Source organism: Diachasma alloeum, unplaced genomic scaffold (assembly GCF_001412515.2).
Source record: "Diachasma alloeum isolate Michigan unplaced genomic scaffold, Dall2.0 Dall_scaffold_00316, whole genome shotgun sequence".
In the NCBI taxonomy this organism is placed as follows: domain Eukaryota; kingdom Metazoa; phylum Arthropoda; class Insecta; order Hymenoptera; family Braconidae; genus Diachasma; species Diachasma alloeum.
In genome coordinates, this window is record NW_021680455.1 from 628,437 (window position 1) to 643,384 (window position 14,948).

Below are 14,948 nucleotides of genomic sequence, written 5' to 3' on the forward strand. Positions count from 1 at the left end.
CCCCCCACCCTCTCCCAATACATCGTATTTCACTTTGATCGACCGTCAGAAATAAACAAACTACTGAACAAAAAATTCATGCCCTTACACATCAATCCTTACGTTTTCGTCTTTCATTTTCTTTTCCAGGGCTTCAATTATCCACCCGAGGCAGGATATGCCCTTGATCCAGACTCCGGACCACGCTATTACATGCTTGAGACTCACTACACAAATCCCCTACTGGACAACTTTATAACTGACAGTTCAGGATTGAGACTGGTGTACACTAATCAACTTCGTACCCACGATGCTGGTATTCTCAGTGTTGGCATCGATCCTAACTGGCGTCACATAATACCACCAGGACAGCGGGAGGTTGTCTCAGAGGGTCACTGTGTAACAGACTGCACTGGTCAGACGATACCCGAGAGTGGGGTCAATATGTTTGCCGTTATAATGCACACACATCAGCTGGGTAGAAAGGTCAGACTGAGGCAAATACGAGCTAGTGAGGAATTACCGCCGATTGCATCAGATACCAATTACGATCCGAATTATCAGGAGTACAGAAGATTACAGCGTCCAGCTAAAGTTTATCCGGTGAGTTTTGGTTTATGAATTTCATGATAAGTTACAGTAGCTGTGTTCAAATATTGATTAGTGAGTGCAACGTAGAGTTATTTAATTTGATGAAAATTGCTTCTGTTACTTTTTGCGATTGATTCTACGGACTATCAACTTCGTTCTCAAGGAACTCATTAAACGTTAATTATGAATTAATTACGGGGTTCTCTCATTTCCTGATGGAGTTCATTCATTATTGAACGTGGAGGCAATTAAAAGTATCATGCATTTTTCGAGGCATTATTGTTGATGAGAACAAAGTGAAATAACCAGTGAATTACTAATTCTGCTTCAGGGGGATCATCTTGTTGCTGAATGTACGTATTCGTCCGAGAGCAGGCAGACAATCACTCTGGGTGGTCTAACAACACGTGAGGAATCCTGTCTAGTATCGGCACTGTATTATCCGCGCATTGAGCTATCTCTCTGTTACTCACTACCCTCATTACCAACAGTCCTTCAGAGCCTGGGAATTCAGAAGCTCAAGCAGTAAGTCCACTTGACTAATTTCTAGCTTACCACTATCAATGATGTTGATATTAAGTGTTTGGGTTGAAGTGGGGAGAGGAAAGTCGGCTTTTATGAACAAAATCCGTGTTGTTAGGGGGGGAGGAACGACACCCCAGTGTGTCTCACGTTCATTGTATATTGCCTGTTAACGACCCTCCGAGCTGGCTAATACAGACGCATAACGTTGATTGGAGCAACTGGGTCAGGCCAATATAACCCTGTTGATTGTCATTTAAGTGTTATTAAGCGAGGACCACCTCAGAGTTTTGAGCGAAGCGTAGTGCTATTGATTAGAGTTGAAATTCATACTCAATTGGCATTGTCAGGAAAAATTGGAAATTTCGAGGACTGTTGACTGGAAATTTTCAGGAGATTGATTGAGGAATTTTATTTACGCATTAGAATATCATTCCTTGAGTACGATCTATTAAGAAGGTATATAAAGGTTTATCGTTAGATGAGATTTCCTTGACTTACTTCAGTGTTCAATCAAAGCATGAATATTCATTACCAAATTATGCTGAAGTTTCCATTAACCGAAAATTCAATTAATGGAATTCATTAAATGAAAATTGAATTGATTTTTGCATAAAATTTCAAGTTTTCAATGATACAACTCTTTCAGTGGAGTTGAAATATGCTGAAAATTTCTAAGAATTGCCCTGGAAATTGAGCCAAAAATTTGTAACAGTAAGAGTTTCTTCTGTTCAGTTCAACCATTTTGTATCCTTTTGATTTCATTAACTTATTCCATAATTCACGATAAAAGTTTTGACCCAAATGCTCGTTGAGTATGTTAAATACCTGTTTTATGGTATGTTTCCAGGGGAGCAACTCCAGTAATAATAGAAGCCCCAGCCGAGCTAGCTGGAATGACCCTAGAAGAGCGATTGATGCGTTACAACTGGGAGACGAGTTTCCAAAGTTTTCAAGAGGCAACTCATCGTGGTACATTCAAACCCCTCTGTTGGAATCGCAAAGGTGAACTTCTACCAAATACCGATGTACAGGAAGCTCATTATCCACGTATACTGCGTCCCTACAAGGAAACAATGCTACCGTGTGCTAAAAAAACACCGAGAAATAAACTATCACGTTTATTCGGTGAGGATGGTGATCTTCCTGCACCAGTTGATCCAGACAGTGATGAAGCTAATGCTGTTGAACGGGGCCAATTGGTACGCAGTAAAGTGTCACGTAGTAGTGAGGGTCCCGTTGCCGGAAGTTCCGGTGTTACGAGGGCGCCAGTTGTTCTTGTACTCACTATCATTGTTGTTGCATTCAGATGAACATTATAAATGTGTTTGTGACCGGAGTGACTGTGGAGTGCACAAAACACTGTGTTACTGTCTGGTGTTGCGATTTAAAATGAGGAGGGGGGATGAATAATGAAAAAAGAAAAATGATTAAATGTGTGAAATTTTCTCCACCCGGGCTCATGTGCAATCTATTACGCTAATTTACTGCGTACATCCTAAATAATGAGGCCGTGGCTGGAAACAAATGGCGTAAGTTGTGAAATGTAATGACGATTACACGTGCGCTTTATATTTCTTCGCTGCTCTTATTCGACGTTCACAGTCCGTCGGGAATACGGAGCCGTTGAATGTCTTTCGATTTGAATATTTTATTTTGCGCCAATGCAGATGACTATTTAATTTCAATTCTAACTTGTTGAGACTTTTTCCCCCCTCACTTCACATCGAGAGGGGTTATTATACGATTTATCGGTAAGTTACCTTGTTGCAAGGTAGAATTTTTATAGCTTCTTTGGTAATTTAAAAGGTGATGATTGATTGAGAAGAAGCGGTGAAAAAAATGTTGGCTGTTTATGCGCAGTCAGGGATTCGGCGGGGCCGATGGTAAATGCAAATGGTGAATATCTCACGTGGAAAATATTAAGAGATATTTGTATTAAATAGTAACTCACTATCACGTTTTAGCAATTCGTTTTGCAAAACCACACACGCAAGCACTAGTCGGCCGTTTCTATGCTTTTAAAATGGTCAGCTGTATCGCGCTGACTCGGCGAGACAAGTTTACAACACGGGTTTACGAAATGATATCGTCCCTTGCACGGCTCCCTGCGCAAATTTTGTATATTTTGTTAATTAGATTATTATCGTAATCGTGTTCTTTTGAGGGGTATGCACAAGTGTGGGTCGATTTGCTGCGATTATCGTTCGGAAAAATGGGGTTTATCACTTTGAAACGTTTTTGTTTCAATAAAATATCTGCGATTGGCTCGAAGACAATGCGATGCCACATTTTTTCCAACTGCCGATAGTAACTTGACCCAAACTTGTGCCACAGTTTTTGTAACATTTTGTACAGGCCATTCTATATAAAATTATATAATTATTTCTAATATCAGGATTAGGTAGGAATACGTAAACCTAAACAATTATTTATTTTTTTATTTGACGATTCTTGTAAAGAGGTAGACTATTTTGAAACGTTAAATTATTATTTTCAATTATCAGTTTCATTGAATAATTCCAGTTAAAATCGTGCATATTACTTTGTTATCGTGCATCGGCAGGCAAATTAAATATCTATTCGCATCTGTACACACAAATAAAGGCACAATTTGTGTATGGAACCCTTCGCGCACAAAATTTCGTGGCTGAATTATTCCTGAAAATCGATTTCTCTTTAGCGACTCCCCCAGCACCGGTAGATTTACCTTTATTTTTCCTTCATTCATTTTATTTTTACGTTCAAGTACTCTCTGTTTAACCAAAGGCTTTGCGCCTGTAGTAATGAGCTTTTAACGATTTGGACGACAAGAACGGAAATAACAGTGAATAAGAAAAAAAAGTAAAAAGAAAAACACAAAGAGTGTAAAATGGCCAGCGAGTATTCTAGTCTGGCAGTTGTAATTTTCGTTTTCTTAGCCTCCTCTCCACCTTTTTCAATGTTAGGACCAGCCAAAACAACACAGATACTTTAACATTGTCATTAAAAATGATAATCCACATCTGCGATTTCACTACTGAATTCTATACCTGAAACAAATATGACAAATTGATTTTTCTCGAAAATGAATAAGTGAAATTTAAGAAAAAAAAACATAACGATTTCTGTAGTCGATAATTCAATATAACTAAAAAATCCAGTAGAACATATTTTACAATTTAATACGATTATTCGTAAATGTCATAGGGATCTGTGTGTTGTAGTGCCGTAGGGCAGCGAACTTATCTAAAGAAAAATTAACGAAAATGAAAAAAAACATTAAAGATAAAAGAGTAATGTAAACTGATTATGGGGTTTTATTGGGAAATCGTTTGTCGTCGATATTGCCGTGACAAAAAAAACATTAATGCAGTCGATATTGCTTCAGAACTTTCGACAATTCAATCGACTACCGCCGACTGGTCGCGAATACTCCGGGCATTGGATTTAATCCAGCAATCATAGGGGAGGGTGGGGGGTGAATTGGTATGTGGGTGCGAGACAAATCGCATCAAAAGCTGACAGTACTGCGTGTAATATAATTATCAACTCGTTGTTATCGGCCTGGACCCGCACGGATTTCCGATTTCCCGTGAGCACGAGCTGAAAACACGCAGTAGCAGGCGGGGGTGTTGTAGTGAGGATTGAAAGTTCCGGGTTGGTAGGGGGGGAGGGACAGTTAATAGGGATTCGTTTTGGCGTAACTACCAATCGATTTGACCAACACAAACTCAATTATTGCCGTTGTACGTTCAGTTCTGGGTGAATTTGTAACATTTATGATTTAACAAAACAAAGAACGATAAGTCTAATAATACAAAAGGGATTATTTATCCGCAATACACAGTCATAACCCTAGTTTATAACTTTTTATTTCCTTGAAAATGAAGGATCAAACTGGGGGGTGATCACTCATGACATCTGGTGTAAAGATGATATTGATATTTCTGAAAGTCGAGACTTTTGTGAAATCTTTCGAATTCTCTGCAAATTTCTCCCAGAAATCTCATTCTGAATTCATCACAATATGCAATCGCTTGAAAGTATACGGAATTTCAGAGACTGTCTCTGAAATCTTTTGTAATCATTCGGGATTCTTCGAAATCTGTGAGGATTACTGAAGTTTTCATGAAATCCCTTGAAACTCCGAAAAATATTTCGGAATAAAAGTCTTTCCGGAGTGATTACCCCCTCGGGATGAAAGGATTACAATGAATAATGAACAGATATCGATGTACGCGATGATAAGTCGACTGAAATCGCTATGAGGTTTAATGCACTTATTGCGAGGCTACAGAGGGGGATTATTTTGGGTATAATAAAAAATATAAAATGTGAAACTGCCGGTGATATGTACCAGAACAATCAGCAAAATGTGACGCGCGTTATTCTCACGAGATATTAAATGGAAAACTAAATGATGTTAGATATGAGAGGAAATGAAAGAGTGAAAAATATCATGGATTTATACTCGACGATCTTGCATCATTGTGTACGTTAGTTCTTTTCTAACAATGAGTGTAAACCGTAGTTTAACCACAATACCAATCCACTTGACCCAGTAACTGATAGAAAACGATAAACCCTATAAATACAGATTTTTTTCCGTCGAGCACTGCCATTGACTGGTGGTTGACTGTTCGTTTTCAAGTACCATCGATATTTTTCAGGATTGAAAACAGTGCATTGGAGGGAATAAATTCGTCGATTGGTGTCGTGGTGACTCTACGTAAATAATAATAAAAAAAAAATGAAAAAGCCACTGACTTTGTATGTACTGTATGTAGCGAATTCAAGGAATATTGAATGCAGCCGTCTCTCACTAGGACGCGGAAGAATGAGTAGAATGTGTGTAAATAGAGAGATATTGATAATAATGAAAATTGTATATAGCTTTAATATTACGTATAGAATTCCATCGTCAGAGACAATGGCAGGCTTTTGAATACCTATTAATTTAAGTAGATAGGTATTTTGAAGGAGTGAAAAAAGAGCAAGTAAACATGTGAAGAAGTGTCGTTTAGGCGTTATTCATTTACACGTATTGTCCGCCGCCCTCGAGTCCTTATGACAGCTCCTCAAAATCTTTGTACTACCTGCCCACGCCATCTTTAATGACGAAATAAAAAGATTATGAAAACTGGAGAATAACCGAACGCTACACTATCAACTACACTGTAACAAATTGTATTATATTTTATATATATAAATATGTAAATGTTTTTCTAAAGAATCTCAATTTCTTTTCATTCAATGACCTGAATCCTTTCCTCAATGGCATCCCGTTAGTCTCATTGATATGGTAGTGAATAAATCCACATTAACTCTTTGGATTGATAGACTGAAAAGCAAAGTCTTGTACTGAGTTAATTACCAAATTGAGAAAATTAAAACTCTGACGTTAATGCGCCGAATGAACTCGTCCAATCCTTTAACCATGAGCCATTACCGAATACGTCACACACGTCAGGGCAAATCTGAATCATGCAATTACATATAACGACAAAATGTCACATTCACATATGTGGGCAAACTGGTGAATGCATTAAACAGTTTCATCTGCAGTTGGCACCTTCATTCCCATTTCCATGTTTGACAGCGCATTCGGGAAATGGTGTTTCTTTTTCTAATGTATACCGTCAAATCAATTCATTCTCCTTCCTGAATTTCCTGTTCATTTTCCATGAGCCACGTTTGAGCGGATGAAAAAAGGGGTATGCGAGGGGGGTAGCGAAGGCATGGAAAACAATTTATATACCACTATCGAAATTTCGCTATTTCAGTATCACGTGCGTAAAACTACAAGCAAGCGCTTCAACTCTCTGCTGCGCCACGTTTCTCTTTATACTTTCCAATTTATCAAAGTCTGCTGTGCAAGCGAATAGGCAACTCTTTGAGAAGCTCGCTCACGTTTCACGGATCTATCGATGTCGCGTGTGTGCCACACTAGCTTTTCCAGGGATAAATAAAAGTTTTTTTCCTCTGTACTGTTACTGGGAACAATGGTAGAATTATGGAGTTGTTTTTACTTGGATTTACATTTTGGGAGAGGTAGAAATTCGATGGATTTATCGGGAAAATTTTCATCTGGGGAGAAGTATTTCACGGGAAACTTCTTTGAGGGAGAATGACAAATTGTCGGGGCCATTCAACCCTCATTGACGGGAAAAATACACCGGAATTTTCCAATTTTACTATCGTTGAACAGTTCAGTGATTTCCAGTGCAAGCATCCCCCACTCACATCAGAATCACTGAATATAATTTGTTTACGGGCCTGTAGTATTTCACGCCACAAAGATTTCGCCCTCGCCCCTTCCCCTGTTTTCGATGAAAATTTATCGTTAAACTACCGTCACATATTTCAACGTGTATGACGTCTATGCACAGCAATTTCATACAACAAACATATCGCATATGCATGCAGCGGGGAACGGAGAGACAAATTTTTCTTCTCACTCCTGGTGTTCTCCATTTATTTTCGGTGTTTTTTTTCAGTCAAAAAAATAAATCACGATGCATCACCTGTCAGATAAACCATCCATCTTCTCGTGGAAAAAATTTCCATAGATATTTGTTATCCTATTTTTTACCTTACACTGTCAAATCTTTTTCTACATTTCAACGGTGTGAGAGAAATTGGCGTTGATGAATGCTTTTGGCGGAATAGGTGAACAGTATTAGTTTTTGAATTAAGGATGTGGACACGTGCTTTGAGCATTTTCTTTTTTTCGCTGGAATAGCCGCGTTTTGAGTATCAATTTTGTGACTCAATATTGTGAGAAATATGCACAACGCAAATCGAATGAAACTCAATGGAACTGGCAGCCGATAACGCAAACGTCATTCTTCATGTACAACTCTCAAGATCTCGTCAGGAGGGATTTCAAAAGGTGTGGACAAAGTTTAGAGCTAGTTCTTTAATCCTAAATTAGAAACTCATGATATTCAATTGTGTCAAAATGTTATTCATGTCACGAGGCATGATAAACCGCGATTTCAAGGAGCCTAACTATTTTTTCTCCAGTGAAATGCTTTTCTATTTCTGTAGTCGAACATCAGAACTTCATTTGAGCCTCATTTGACCCTAAGTTTCACAATGATTTTATGATTTCAACTTTGCAGGGCCGAATTTGAATCTCAATATTGACTCTTTCGAAAACACTGTAAAAATCTGAAAAAAAAAGTATAAAGTTAACTTTTGAAAAAAGATTGATGAAATGATTGAAAAAATTCAATTTTTAAAAATTACTGGCATTTTCTACGGATAACTGATAAACAATCTACTTTCCAGCATAAAAATTATTTGTTACTATTCCGAACAAATCGATTTCATGATCAAAAAAATAAACTTGCTGAAAGTTTCAACAATTCCAATTATTTATTCACAAACAACGAATGTATAAAAAAATAATAATCCTGTGCAAAATGTAATTTCAATGACGCTAAACATTTATTTTCTTTCTTCATTTTTCTCACGCACTTTAATTGATAAATTGGACGATTGAAAATGGTTGAATGTACAGTGTGGTCTGACCAACTCTAAAATATACCTGGATTTTCTAAATAGGTATCATCATGATGAGTATCTTCAAAAGGAATTGAATCAGTCAAATGATCGAGCAGAAATTTGAGTCTGAATAATACCAATTTGAAGCCATCATTTTAGCGAATTTACGTTGATAATTCTCGACTGATTGAGACAGTTCTGCATCATTTCTTCATATTTCATATTTCCAGGCATTTCTACTCAACATTGGGAAATCGACAAAAACCACTATCACATAGCATCCATGTGGAAGCCAAAACGGTATTTCGGCAGCATCCATAACCGAAAAATCTCCTAATTAAATTCGAGCGAAATTGTAAAAATATGATCGCAGAGAAATCATAAAATCCCACCGCTCCCTCTCTCTCATTTCGTTCAATGCCTCTTTCACACTTTACAATTTATTAGCAAGAGACGCAACCGCCCATGGTGCGTCACTGTAAATTAACAGCAAACAGAGAGAACGAAATGACCCCCCGAGCCCACATGGCCAATGACCAAACGGTGTGTTTTCCTCGTTCCACCCCCGCCTTGTTGTTTGTACGACCACACCGTTCGAGTATGAATTAAAACATAAATTTCAATCAACCGGAACGCGTCCGGCATTTATGCTTTTTGCCCCCTCTCATCCTCCTCCCCCCTTCTCTTCATTCACGACTGGAAGTACTTCACTATGTAGGAGAGTTTTTGTATGTATATGGTACTATCGGTTTAGCTTTCATGGGAAATCGGAGAGATTTTCAATTGAATCAGGCCACTGAACTTGATTGAAATCCACTCGCCTTTTTTCTTGTTTCTCTTATAAAATATTTCACACTATCATTCATCATACGGATTAAATTAAACCGGAGAGAACATTGGATTATGTTTAATCAAAAATTGAACAAAAAACATTTCATTTTTCGGAACTGATTGAATTTGCGAGAAAAAACACGAAAATAATTACCGCTGGCGTCAGAGAAAATTAGTTCGTTGCAAGTCCATCATTCTACCTTGGTAAAAAAAGGAAATTTCATAGACAGTTGACTAATAATGGATTCAACCATTTTCAATTATTAAATTTGATAATTGAATTTCGTGAAAAAAATTTGAAAGAATGAATGAATGAATATTCAGCGTTGAATTGCACTCAAATTACATTGTGCGCAGAATTATTATTTTTTCTAACATTCGTTGTTTATAAATAAATAAATTAAATTGTTTAAACTTTCGGAAATCTAATTTTTTTAGGCATGAAATCAATTTCTGATAAAATTCTAAATATGAATAAATATGTTACGATTGCGAACAAATGATGTTTAGACGGAAAATTGATTGTTTATAAATTATTTATAGAAAACTCTCATAATTTCCAAAAAATTGCACTTTTAAAATTATTTCATCAAACTTCCTCCAAAAGTAAACTTTCAATTTTTTGTTTAATATTCAGATTCAAATTCAGACTGAAATGAAAGCATTGGAGGAAAAATAACCAAAATACTTGAATATCCTTAAATTTTCAGTAGGGAACATAATGAAAATCCAGACTTTTTCTTAAAATTTTCAATTCTCAATGTTAAAAGTCGCTGAAATCCCAGCAAATCTACAATGCGATGAAAAATTCCCCAAAATGTACCGGAAATTTCCCCCAAAAATCTTCAACTTGTTCGTTCTTTATGAAGAGATTCCTTCGTCAAGTCTCATTTTGCTCTCAATTTTCTGGGACAGAACGATCAGAAATTATCCCTCACCCCAGATAACCCGAAAAACCCCTCTTATCCTCCCCCATAAGATCCCCTAAAACACTTGAAATTTGGTATCACCAGCGCTGGGATTTGGTTGATCGTATTGGGAGCTCATGGTGGAAGCGATCGTACTCCACCGGAAGAGATAAACGATGCCCGGGGACTTGGTAAGTAGATATACCGTTTCCGGCAGTAGACCAAGTCCAGGTTATACCTGTTCACCACGGTATACTCGCTCCCCCTCCCCCCCAACCCACCACCTCTAGACCGAGTGGAAAGCTAGCTTTTGCGACACGTACAAACGTTACAGCTGTATGTGTGTCTACGCTTGCATTAACCGGGTTTGAGAATCGAGAAATTGTCCGAGAGTACAACTCCAATTGTCGATAGAGGCCTGGAGGGACGAAGGGTGGGATTCAATCAGGCTTCATTGTTTAAAAGTGCTAGTCGCGATATACCGAGAGTAGAGTGTGGGGGACAGTCTATCCCCCATTGATGCTCGACTACCACATTGCCAACCCCAGTGAATCTTCCGGAACGTCCAACACCCGCACTTGATCAACCCCACCCCTAGCCGTTCCTTTTATGCTTCATTATTCCCACCGTCCTGCTTTCCCACCAGCCATTCACCTTTATTTTTTCCTCGTGAAACATTAATTACCATTACGCGAGAGAGGGAATGAGAAGGAGGTCATTCTAATTCTATTCCCCCGGGGTATCTGTCTTGACGGTGTCCTTGTCGCTGTGTCAATCCGGGGATTAGAGGTAAATCTGGGGGGTAGGTGTTCTTTAATCAATTGGACGCGAGTGAGATTATTGGACGGGATTTCTTCCAGGGTTTTGATTTACTTTGGCAATTTTTCTCATTGTAAGCTTCTTTACGTTTATAGTTCAAGATCAGAAACGTAGTGAAGCCTCTTTTGACTCTGGGTTACAGAACATTTTTCGATGATTTTTGGATCAATCTCTGAAGGTTTGACATTAATTTTATTATTTTCTTTATTTTAGTATTTTTCTTTAGAGTAATATTCAATATTTTTACATTTTTCTGATTTTACAATGATACTACGATTAAATTCATTTGACATATGCAACTCTCGTCAACCTTCTGACACTCTCAATCAATTCAGAACATCAATATATTGAATAAAAATGAATAAGTCGCCAAAAACCTCCTATGATTCCACGTCTTAATGGGGTGAATGTCTTGTCGTAGCGCCGCTGTCGTAAATGACTGGTGACTGAATAGTCTTTAAGTGTCTTGAATTGAGGTAGTAAAAGTGTCTGAAAGTTGGTGGCTTGTATTTCAAGACATTATAAAAATGTGATCCTTGTTATTCTTAATTTGACCCTCGTGACCTCATTCTGACCCTCATTATACCCCTCGTGACCCTTATTTTGACCTTTCATTTCTGATCCTTATTTGAACTCTTAATCTGACCTTTGTGAACCTTAATCGAACCCTTGTGACCCTCATTTAAATCCTTAATCTGGCCCTCATTACGACCCTCGTGACCCTTATTTTGACACTGGTGACCTTTAGTTTCTGAACCTTGGTTTTTGACCCCCTTGTTTCTTATTTGGACCCTTACTCAGGCCCTTGTGACCCGCAATATGATCTTGTGACACTTATTTAGGCTCTTAATCTGACTCCAGTTATCCTTATTTTGACCCTCGTAACCCTTATTCTGACCCTTGTGGTCCTTATCCTTATTCTCATGATATTTATTTTGACCCTCGTGACCCTTATTTTGACCCTCATAACCCTTATTCTGACCCTCACGACCCTCAATTTCGGAATCTTAATTTCAAGTTCCAAATTCTCATCACCTAAAGTCGATTTGGATTTTTTTTTCATAATATAGAGAGACATAATCATCTGCTATATGAAGTAAATTCCTTTATATTTTCTCTCTCTTCTCGATAACAGCAGTGGGATCACAACAACAAGCAGTAGGATTCTCACCATAGAATCAAAACTTAATGCACACCGACTAGTTCCAGCTGTGAAACTTTTGTTATGCGCCAAATCCCACCGTATGGATTACCCATTACCCAACACATATACATAAGTAACATTTTGTCCCAACTTACCAGTACACTGTGTACGCAAATAACTTCAGTATTGCCGAGTGTTGAAGCCGTACGAGTTGCACCTCAGCGGTATGTACTACTTCCTCGTGCGCAAACTGCTGCTAAGTCGTTCGTTCTGCATACCGGAAAATTATCGGGAGTACGCATAAGTATTATGGGGGGTAATTACCGGCCACTTTGGCATTATGTAAAATGTGTGTGTGGAGAAGTTGAGTATGGCAAAGTATAACTTGTATATGAAATGTGTAGTTTAAATTTTTAATATTTTGCTGCTGGGTGTTGGTAGCCGCAGACAACGGGGAATCCCCAGTCATTCTGACGCCGACAAAAAACTTGGGGTTATGTTTTTCAGGTAAAAACACAGCTTGTCCCGGTGTTCCTGGAGAAGATTAAAATAATTTGTTGGAGTATTAAGATTCTTGGGGAATTTTTTCTCTCCCGTGCGATTCGGCGGTTGTCGAGCGATCTGATTGCCTTTTTTCGAGGAGCTACTCTATAATTGAATGTCGCCATGACTTCGAAATTAAGATATCTCCTTAGAAAACAGATTTTTCGTCCGATTGTCCTCATGTTTTTTATCGATAGTGTTTATAATATTCTCTAGCTATTGAAAAATATTCTAAATAGCTGTAGTGCACCGGTTGGGAGATAATAAATAACCAAATGCGGGCTTCTAGCACGCGAGCTATAGGCCAAATGGGGATTATGGGTCTCTCAATTTGATTTTTGAAAATTTAGAACAATTTCATTATTTTTCCAGTATTTCTCCACCTTCTCCATTTTATCTACTCTCTTTCGGGCATGTGAATCGGTGAATAGATTGGTTACATTCAGTAAGAGTACATTCTTTAATTGAATCTACGCGGCTGGGTCTATAACGAATAAATAAATAAATAAATAAATAAATAAATAAATAAATAAATAAATAAATAAACAAATAAATAAATAAATAAACAAATAAATAAATAAATTCTGAAGCACGCGCACGTTTCATCTTCCAAAAAACAAACTTTCAATTCGGCATGTGTACAATACCGTATACGGTAGGAGATACCTCACGGCTAATGTCCAGTCATTTTGACTCCAGTAAAAACTTGAAGAATACACTTTCGTCTGAAGAATCACCTCGTGCCGGTATTCCTGAGGAAGATTAAAAAATTTTCTCAGAATATTAAAATTCTCGGGAAAATTTTTTTCACCAACCTGAGTATAAAGTGTTATTAAGAACGATTGAACTTGGGCTACTGGAATATGAGATATTAAAGATGGGGGAGGGGGGTGGGGAGAGGAGTAGGGTTGAACCAGTACTGGTGAATGAGCGTTACATCCCATTGGTGTGACGAGCAGACATAACTGTGTGAAGGGTGGGCTCTCTTCAACTTTTTTATTAAAACCCCAGCCGGAGGTTAACAGGAGTGTTGACCCCGGGCTTCAAGAACCCCAACTGCGACGACGGAGGGGGCCGGGGGGGAGGGAGAGGAGAGAAGCGTGCTGAGTACTTCAGTCAGGAATAAAGAGCCAAGGGAAAACGAGAATCTGGAATAAAAAAATGAGGTAAAGTAGAAAAAGTGTCCAACATCATGAAGAAGTCTGATAAACCAGCCCCGGAGAATAACAGAATTGTCGGGAGTGAAAAAAAAATTGAGCAAGTGATTTTGCGACTCTGAATTGCCAAACCAAGAGGCACTGCAAAATTATATGTTTGTGGATATTTTTTTTTCCCCGGGTGGAGGTAAAAATGGTATTGTGTCCCTGAGGTTAAAAAGCATGGTGAAGGGGAGCTGGGGGAAAAAAATTGAGTTGTGAGGGGGAAAAAAAACTCATGGAATTTTCAATCACTCAAACCTCGACTCGACGCCCTGGGGACCCTGGAATTGTCGATAGGTTTTTCCACAAAATACCAATGCAGGCGCGCCCCTTTCTTTGACTTGATTGATTCCTCCCCGTTTGGTACTTCCTCCCAATAGTACTGCGTCATTCACATTTCAAGAGACCACTTCAATATACGTGGCCCCCCGCCCCGGTTGCCTCCTGCCGCCAACGGTTGTCCCTCTTCAGGGCTGGTTACGATTCAGAAACGCTGGAAATACCCATCTGAATTCGAACTGAATTCCGGGGACTACTTTCACCCGCATTGATAGTCCGTGATTCACGGAGAGGAGAAATATTCGGGAATTAGGGATATTGTTGTTGGTTCGAGAATCTTTTGGGTTTTGAATTTTTGGGGTTTCGAGGGAAAAATAACTTTTTCTTTTTTGGGAGAGTGAGCAGATCCTTGAGTGGGGTTTATAGCGATTTTATTAAATTGAAAATGCAAGAGATGAAATTTTATTGACGGAACATTTTTATATTTACGATTGAGAGTTCGTTTAAAAATTGAAATTTCATGCACTGGGATAAAGAGGTAGCTCTGCCGAAGAAATAAATGTTCCCTTGATGAGAGGAAATTTAATTTCTTTCATGGAATTAAGGGAGAATGAAATACTGATATTTGAGATTTGACGGAAA

At 38.3% G+C, this 14,948-nt stretch overlaps 1 protein-coding gene across 1 annotated transcript in view; it reads left to right on the top strand.

Annotated features, from left to right (window-relative positions):
• Positions 1-6,307, top strand: part of LOC107040100 (MOXD1 homolog 2) — a 168,002-nt gene extending 161,695 nt beyond the window's left edge. The window contains exons 7-9 of the mRNA XM_015260047.2: positions 130-582; positions 902-1,095; positions 1,943-6,307. Of these exons, the coding sequence (XP_015115533.1) occupies positions 130-582; positions 902-1,095; positions 1,943-2,405 (1,110 nt within the window). The 3' untranslated portion in view covers positions 2,406-6,307. The remainder of the gene's footprint in view (positions 1-129; positions 583-901; positions 1,096-1,942) is intronic.
• Positions 6,308-14,948: the final 8,641 nt, after the last annotated feature.